At 34.8% G+C, this 8,724-nt stretch overlaps 1 protein-coding gene across 1 annotated transcript; it reads left to right on the forward strand.

Moving 5' to 3' along the window:
• Positions 1 to 1,305: 1,305 nt before the first annotated feature.
• On the forward strand, positions 1,306 to 8,724 carry LOC141619121 (VAN3-binding protein-like). The gene is made up of 7 exons (XM_074436147.1): positions 1,306 to 1,825; positions 3,550 to 3,657; positions 6,203 to 6,641; positions 7,244 to 7,465; positions 7,553 to 7,602; positions 8,053 to 8,110; positions 8,240 to 8,724. The coding sequence occupies exons 1-7, from the start codon at positions 1,484 to 1,486 to the stop codon at positions 8,452 to 8,454; spliced, it is 1,434 nt and encodes a 477-aa protein (XP_074292248.1). The 5' UTR covers positions 1,306 to 1,483; the 3' UTR covers positions 8,455 to 8,724.

An 8,724-nucleotide genomic window follows, 5' to 3' on the forward strand; every position in this document is an offset into this window, starting at 1 on the left:
AAGTATCTAATTTCATTCGAAAATTATCGAACTACCGCCAAAATATACTTCCTATAGCTCAAATCCATCTACACCATTACAAAACAGTTAACCAATAAATCATATTTACAAGTTTAAATCTTACAACATGTGGCTTCAAAAAAGCAGTGTTTAACCAATAGGTCTTGGTATAGACGGGTGGGGCGAACAGACGGGTAAAGATCTCTAATAAAATGGGTAGGGGGGACAAGGTGGGACACCCCCATGTGCTTCCCACTTTATGGCAAATGGATATTTTGTGAGGGAAAATGGTATTCGTCTATACATATGGACGGATAGTGTCCGTCTATAATGAGAATTTGTGGTGTTTAACTAGCATGGTGATACTAAATAGTACAACACATTTAAAACTTTTATGTAAACATATGTAACATGTTATCTTAGGTTGAAAATCGAGTTTCTATATTGACATAATTCATCAAGCATATCCAGAAAACATTTTTAGTAATCATATGAAATAAATCATACTCCGTACTACTATATATCTATAAAATTAAGGAAATTTTGCCAACTAATTAGATGCTCGATTTAATCTACTTTCAAAATGGTCCCCCATCACTATCATTCAACTTAGAATAATGAGATGATGTCACCGATGGATATCACATTCTCACATACAACTTGTATGATCTATTAACATGATCGATCTTACATAAGAGCATCTAATAAAGTGATACCAAAACTCAATACCACTCGGTAACGCTTAACATGCTAAGCTTGCTCATTTTACTCAACTCCAAAAATGGTCCCCACCTCACTAATCTCCCTCCACTACTAATAGCAAATTTTAGCAATTGTGAAAATGAGACTAATCCATCAACAAAAACAAAGTAAACAAATGGACAAACTGGAGTATAACTCTATAAACAATCCAAATAAACAACCTCCCAAATCACAAATTCCTCAATCCCTCAACAACAACAACAACAACAAAAACATCACAAAATTACAACAAATTTTCTGACACTTTTGTCCTTTATACATACAATTATACTACTATCTCCTGGTTTAGACGGTCTGAAATAAAACGAATCATATATCACTATTTCTTTAATAGAATATAATCATTTGATGATAAAATGTTATAATTAAAGTTGTCATTTTTTACTCTAAAAATAATAATAATATTTTATCAAAAAATAATACTCCGTAGCATTTTATCGTGAAGTGATAACATTTAGTCGGTCTTATTTGAGACGGAAATAAGAATGTGGGTTATACCATTCCTCCCTCCCTATAAAACCCACCCCACCACTTCCACACACCACTCCACTCCATCATTCCTCTCCTCAGTACCTGCCAAACCCACTCTCTTTAAATACTCCATTTCATTCCATTCCGACTCCTTAAAAAACCACAACGACCTTCTCGTTCTCGTTCCGATCTTCTCTCCAACCTTCTCGAACAATTAATTAATTAACTAATTAAATATAATTTATATTACATGGACCGAGGAGTGGCAATAGCTGCCGGCCGGGTTTGGAAACCCGAACCGGTTACAAACTCGGATTTATTATTTAAACCACCGGAAACCCCGAAAGAACCCATGGAATTTCTTTCAAGGTCATGGAGTGTTTCCGCTCTTGAAATTTCTAAAGCATTGGGTACACCTAATATGTTTCTTTCTAAAGGCGGTGGCGGCGGCGGTGGCGGAAGCGGTGGTGTTGGTCCAATTTTGGAAGATATTATCGGAGAGGAGACGGTGACGGGTGTTAGTGGAAATCCGTTTGCATTTGCTTCTTCTGAAACTTCGCAACTTATTATGGACCGTATTATGTCTCAGTCTGTAAGTTGTTTTTCCGTCTCAATTATTTGTTTATCTTTTTTATTGACGGTTTTATTAAAAGCTGTATTGTCTGAGTTATTTGTATATCATTTTTATTGACGGTTTTATTAAGCTGTATTGTCTCAGTTATTTGTTTATCATTTTTATTGACGGTTTTATTAAGCTGTATTGTCTCAGTTATTTGTTTATCATTTTTATTGACGTTTTATTGAGTTGTTTTGTCTCGGTTATTTGTTTATCATTTTTATGGACGGTTTTATAATGGATTGTACCATGACTCAGTCTGGAAGTGTTTTGTTTGTCGCGGTTATTTATTTATCTTTTTTCTTTACGGGTTTATTGCGGACTGTATCATGTCACGGTCTATAAGTTGATATCTACTTATGTTCTGAATTTGGAAAGATAATTTGTTGTGTTGGAAATTTACTAGGAAATTGACGGGTTTTTTTTGACATTTTTGTTTGGGAATTTATCTATCTGGAAAATAGTAGGCATTAATTCCAACTTAAATGTTCAATACTATGTTTGGTATGAAAAATTGTTGGAAATATTTGTTTTTCTGCGAATTCTTGTATAAGACGGCTTTACAATTATAAAGTTTATATAGATTATAGGGAATCCAATTTTAGGATGCTAGAGTGGATTGGTTCGAATTAGGAAATCTAATTAAATTTTATAATTTCAATGTGTATAAGGAATGTTTTGAGTCTAGAAGCTTACAAAATCGACAAATATTTAGGCATTACGTTTGGAATAAATAGAATTGATAAACAACTTTATAACAAGACAGAGTTTTCGGAGTCGGTCTTATATTTATTTCTTTTTTTTTATATAATTATAAAATATAAATATGCTCAAATACGAGAATACGAACTATTTTATACTTTCTCCCATCCAGACCAAAGGCACGTTTTGTTATGTGTCTTTAGTTACATATTATTAAAAATTATAAAAATTTGATATTCTTATAACATTCATGACGATAAATCAAACAAAATCTCACATGACTATATTTTGTCTTATAGAATAAGAATAATAAATATCAAAGATTCTCTACGACCATGAATAGTGCCAAAAAGCAACGGTAACCTTTGATCTGGATGGAAGAGAGTATAATCCTTGGTATTTTTTAATCAAATTTAAATAAATGAATAAATGAGTCGGAGTGAGTAAACTAAAATAACTGTTCTGAATCATAACTCGTCTCGTAAAAAGTTCATTTCGGAATAATATCCCAACAACAAAGTCATACCCCCCACTAAAATGAATCATCGAGGATTGCTATCTACCTCCTCTCCCACCTTCTCCCTTTGCCCTCTCATTATTGATTAAATTAATATATATTGTGTGGGGTCGGATGACAAGTGAATGAGGCTAAATATACTATATTTAAATCGGTTATTAAAGGAGAAGGTAGAAAACAGAAGGTAGATAGCGATTCATCATAAGATAGAAATGTCAAAGAGAAGGTTGACAACTCGGAGTTTATGATGGAGTGGACTATTTAAAAGAAGAATGATTAGTAATTGATATTCTGATGCATGCTTAATTGTATTGTAATGTAATCATGAGTTATTGAATAGTGGAATACTGCATGCTTATGTACATTGGAGTAAAATCTAATACACTGTGATAACAAATGAGTGGTTTTTAATTTTTACATAAAAAAATCGTCTTATATTATGAATTTATGATACCGTCTTATTTTACAATTTGTGAAACAGCAAGATGTATCACCGAGGACATCCGGAAGACTATCACACAGTAGTGGCCCACTTAATGGCTCCTTGACCGATAGTCCTCCCGTCTCTCCTGAAGTCGATGATTTTAAGGTCCGTTTCCTCCTCTTCTTTTATCCTTAACTTGTACTCTTTTTGTTCGAGACATTTGTGTACATGTGATTAAAGTACTCATCATCTCAAAACGTAATCTTACATTAAACGAACTCTTGTTGTGCATGTTAGATTGAATCTATCTTTCCTGAATTCGATCATTTATTAACCTTTGAAAAAAGAAAAATAAAATGCTTAGTTGTCCTTTATTAATGCACTTCATTAATTATTTTCTACCATTAAATGACATGTACAACCCAAATCGACAAATAAGAACGAAAAATTTGTTTCTCTGAAACGATTTTAATATGAAACGGGTATTATTACTAATTTATTATTAGTAATCGTTTTGTTTGTTCAATTGGTCTCTCTTATCTATGATCTTTGACTCGTTTAAGTTCGAGACAGACACATTTCCGTATTAAACAAGAATTTGTGTTGTTTAAATATCTTTAAATTTTGTTTTATTTAGAACCAAAAGTCAGAAATATTGTCTGATGGTCTCTTTGGTGACAAGCACGAAAACTGACGAACTTAGAGTACAGGACGATTTCTTAAGATACTGCCCAATTTCTCTCTCCAACTTTCATCTTTTTTTGTCTTTAATTATTTTATTTATTTTTTTCAATTTATTTATATATTTTAATTTACTTTATCAGAAAAAAGTGAAAGGGGAGTGCGTTTTGCACTCTCACCTAAGTAAAAATCCAATGATTCTTTGCTTTCAGTCTTTGGTTTTATCCCAAAACCTTCTATTTTTGTGTTTTTTTTTATAACTGTTTTCCATTTTTTTACTGCCCTTTGAAGTTTCACATGTATGGCAAACCCTTTTTTACAAGGAAAGCTTGTGTGATATGGGCATTTATGTTTACATGGTTGTGGAAATTTTGTACTGTTGATTGATTGAAAGGTATCTTTGCAAATGGGTGTCAATTTTCATAGATGAAAATACTGGTTATTGTGCTAGTACTTGTGGCCATTGTGTGCATGGAATTAGTGTTTCGATGTGACTAGTGACGGAGTAAGGATTTGTGGTTAAGATCTTATTTACGGTTTTAAGATTTTAACCTATGTTACTCCGACATTTCACTTAGCTGATACTTCACTTAGCTATCGTGTCGCGTGTCCGACACCTATCGCGACACTTCGACACTTTTAGCAAAAAATTGAAAAATTCGCACAAAATTGCTGTATTTGACGTGTCACACGGGTATCGGAGAGTCGGGGTAACACAGTTTTTAACAATAGTTGTAATTTTCTCAAAGTGACCCCGATCCATGACCGAGTTATGAAGGTTTTGGAGTTTATTGCGGTTGCATGTAACCGTGTTTTAAAATGATATTGACTGTATTTCGAGATTAGGACGCATAATCAATATTGTGACCGAAATCAAGATTGAATGATATGATCTAGATGGGCGAAATAATAACGCATTTAATTAATAGATTCTAAGTATTTAACTTATAGAGTCAAATTTTAATTGAGATAGGGGGGACAACCTTTGCTAGTGATTTGTCACCGGACCCGTGTGATTGTCCCGTGAAATTATGTATGCGCGTGTAGTTCGTTAATTAATAATAATAATAATAGTGCAATATATTTAACAAAAAATAGTTATTTTAATTGAGATGAGTGTGACCGCCTTTGTTAGAAATCTGTCATTGGACCCGTGTGCATTGATCACTTAAAATTGTATTATGCCGTGGAATTATGTCTACCCTTATAGATCACTTATAACAATATTTCGATAAAGCGAAAAATGGACATTTCAGAATTAAAATGGTCCATGAAATAATTCACTGTAAAATGTGTTATTTTAGAGGGGTCTGAGATGATTTGAGGTATGAAATTGAAAGGAAGAAATGTTTACGTTTTGCTGTATAGAATTGAAAGAATGTTGTGACCACTTAACACTATTGTTTGCCTCGAGATAAGCATATACTGAGATGATACAACCAACTTTTGACATCCATTTATTACATACCATTGAGTTGGGTTTGCGTGATGTTAACATATACTCTACTGTATATATCTCTGGTTTTCAGGAATTCAGTGCGTGTACCTTGTTAAAGTATAACCTATTTCTTGTTAATTTCAGTCAGTTTGCATTTATAGACCTTCATTATTACTTCCATCTAATGCACATATCTTCAATAGTAATTTGTTTCATTTGATTGGGAGTTGTGTTTGTGGTGAAATCGATGTTGTAACGTCCTAACACGTCAATATATGGTATGCAATATCTTTTTCGAGCAAAAACGACCCATGAAAGCATCCCAAGAGGTTGAGTCGAGGGTTCCGATTCTGTGTCACATATAGATATCTCTTGAAATTTTACTTGTAAAAATGCGCAGTTGGTGATTTCACTAGAATCGAGTGTAGATAGATCTAAAATCTGTACCATATTTAATTATTGCGTGATGTAAATAAAACTTAGCCTTTAGAGAGTTAGAATTTTGCTCATTTAAAAAGTTGTCACAAAAATCGTGTATTGGAGAATTACAGGCTGCCATCATTGATTCTTTTTCTTTTGGCTGAAATGCAGTACTGTCGCTTCGGCAATCAAAACAACACCCAGTACAGATCAAGTAATCAAAGTGGTCTTAGCAGTGGTGCGGGAATGGTTCCTGCGGCGGGTGGAAAGACAGTAGGGAGGTGGCTCAAGGACAGAAAGGAGAAAAAGAAAGAAGAGACCAGGGCCCACAATGCACAGGTGCATGCTGCTGTCTCGGTAGCTGGGGTTGCAGCAGCAGTGGCCGCCATCGCTGCTGCCACTGCTGCCTCATCTGGTTCTGGGAAGGATCAAGAAGCGGCAAGGACTGATATGGTGGTTGCATCTGCTGCTACTCTTGTGGCTGCTCAATGCGTTGAGGCGGCTGAAATTATGGGTGCAGAGAGGGAGCATCTAGCTTCTGTTGTTAGTTCAGCCGTCAATGTCCGGTCTGCTGGTGATATTATGACTTTAACTGCAGCGGCTGCGACAGGTATTTTTGTTGAATCAATAATGTAGTTGATTACTTCATCTTCACGTTTAGCTGCAGTACCTTTGTTATTGATGTACTAAAATTTAGTTTGGTAGTTATTCGCTCTTGAATTTATTATGCGGGACATAGAGGTACCGCTTTTAAAGTTCTAATTGATTAGTTAAGCACACGCTACGTACTCTGGTTATGTCATATGACTTGGGTCGGATTAAGTCAGCATCAATATCATCCATGACTTGCTCTACCCCTAAAAATATTAACTGGTTCATTTTATACAAATTTCGTGTGAAAAACTTCACTAAACCGTTATCCTCTATATCCTAGTACCCCCGGTTAGGTCACTTCAAAGTTTCTCCTCCGTTGTTTTATGGATCGTGTTGTGTACATGCTTTTCTCTGAGGAAACGCTAATGATGAATGATAGGTCTTTGGAAACAATTTCTTTTTAGATATACGAGCCAATTATTGATGCAAATCATTTCAATCTTGATGAAATACAGTTCTTACAAAAAAAAAAAAAAAAAAAAAAAATTATCATATGCTTTTCTCATTCTAGAGCATTATTGTTGAAATCTGATGTATTTGGGGAAATGTTGTGTACAGCGTTGCGTGGGGCAGCAACACTAAAAGCAAGAGCCTTGAAGGATGTATGGAACATAGCAGCCGTGCTTCCAGCTGAGAAAGCGGCGGTGTCTGGGAATAATGGCAGTAATGCTTCTAGTTGCAGCCACAGTGGCGAGCTTGTTCCTGACGAGAATTTTCTTGGGATCTGTACTAGAGAATTGCTTGCCAGAGGTTGTGAGCTTCTGAAGCGCACCAGAAACGGTATGTGTGATTATTATGATGCTTTTAGAATGCTTCAAACTTTTTTTTAATTATTTTCTGCCTATCAATATGCTATCGCATGTGCAGGTGACCTTCACTGGAAGATCGTCTCTGTTTATATCAATGGAATGAACCAGGTACGCTTACTAACGTGATTTTCATTACAGTACCCTACCCGCGTCTTTTTCTTATATTATGCCATAACTCTGAACTCGACGAATAGTTGTTATATTAATGTAGCCGGTAAAAGAGGTCATATGGTACAATATAGAAGTTCCTTTTACTCTTTATTCTCGACGAATTTCTCTTTAAAGCAAGGATCTTAGTTCTTTAAGGACAAGTATATTGAAACAGATAAATGTAACTTGATTCCTTAAAAAGATGATTAGTTGATGATTTCCGATATTGATTAGTCGATGATTTCGGATTCAATCCAATGTAGTAAGGCAAAGCTTGAGGAATATCTTTTGTTACTCAGAAAAGCAAACAAAGTTTAAAGTAAAAGTAAAGCAGTTGGGATCAAAGTTAGTCAGTCATCATTGTGATCTCCATTTATTTTAACTGCTCTTTTTGAATGTTCATTGCAGGTTATATTAAAGATGAAGAGTAGGCACGTTGCTGGGACCATCACTAAGAAGAAAAAGAGTAAGTTTTTCTTTACTTTAATCTTTATTTCATCCTTTTCATAGGGATTTGAGAAAGCCAAAAAAAAAATAGTCTTTAATTTTAATTTAAAATCGTTTCGTTTTATTCATTTTGTTTTATTTTCCGTAGATGTGGTGATTGAAGTCATCAAAAATATGCCGGCCTGGCCCGGCCGTCACTTACTCGAGGGTGGCGACAGTCGGAAGTACTTCGGACTAAAGACGATTTGCCGCGGTGTGGTTGAATTCGAGTGTCGTAACCAGAAAGAATACGAAGTTTGGATCGAGGGCGTGTCAAGGCTTCTAGCTTTCTCGGCCGAAAGGAGCAACCGAAACCGGATCTAGATGATGATGCCTAGTGTGTAGTAGTATTTTGTGATAAATGTGATATCTATGGAACTTATGGGTTATATGATGGATGTTTTTTGCAAGGGAATTGGGTATAGTAGTCAAAATTAGGGTTTTAGGGTTTATTGGTAATTGGGGGAGTCTTGGCACTAACAAAATGTTTTGAATTTGGGTGGGGCTTATTTAAGGGTGTTTTTTCTATCCTATGTATAAAGTAGTAACTAAACAAAGAAAAGTTTATGCAATGAGCTCTTCTTTGATCTAAAA

This window comes from Silene latifolia, chromosome X, assembly GCF_048544455.1.
Source record: "Silene latifolia isolate original U9 population chromosome X, ASM4854445v1, whole genome shotgun sequence".
Taxonomy (NCBI): Eukaryota; Viridiplantae; Streptophyta; class Magnoliopsida; order Caryophyllales; family Caryophyllaceae; genus Silene; species Silene latifolia.

Excerpts from the sequence above, each read along its gene's own strand:
- LOC141619121 (XM_074436147.1), top strand. The coding sequence starts at position 1,484 with ATGGACCGAGGAGTGGCAATAGCTGCCGGCCGGGTTTGGAAACCCGAA. Across the intron at positions 1,826-3,549 it reads ACCGTATTATGTCTCAGTCT|CAAGATGTATCACCGAGGAC; the intron begins GTAAGTTGTTTT and ends TTTGTGAAACAG. Across the intron at positions 6,642-7,243 it reads AACTGCAGCGGCTGCGACAG|CGTTGCGTGGGGCAGCAACA; the intron begins GTATTTTTGTTG and ends TGTTGTGTACAG.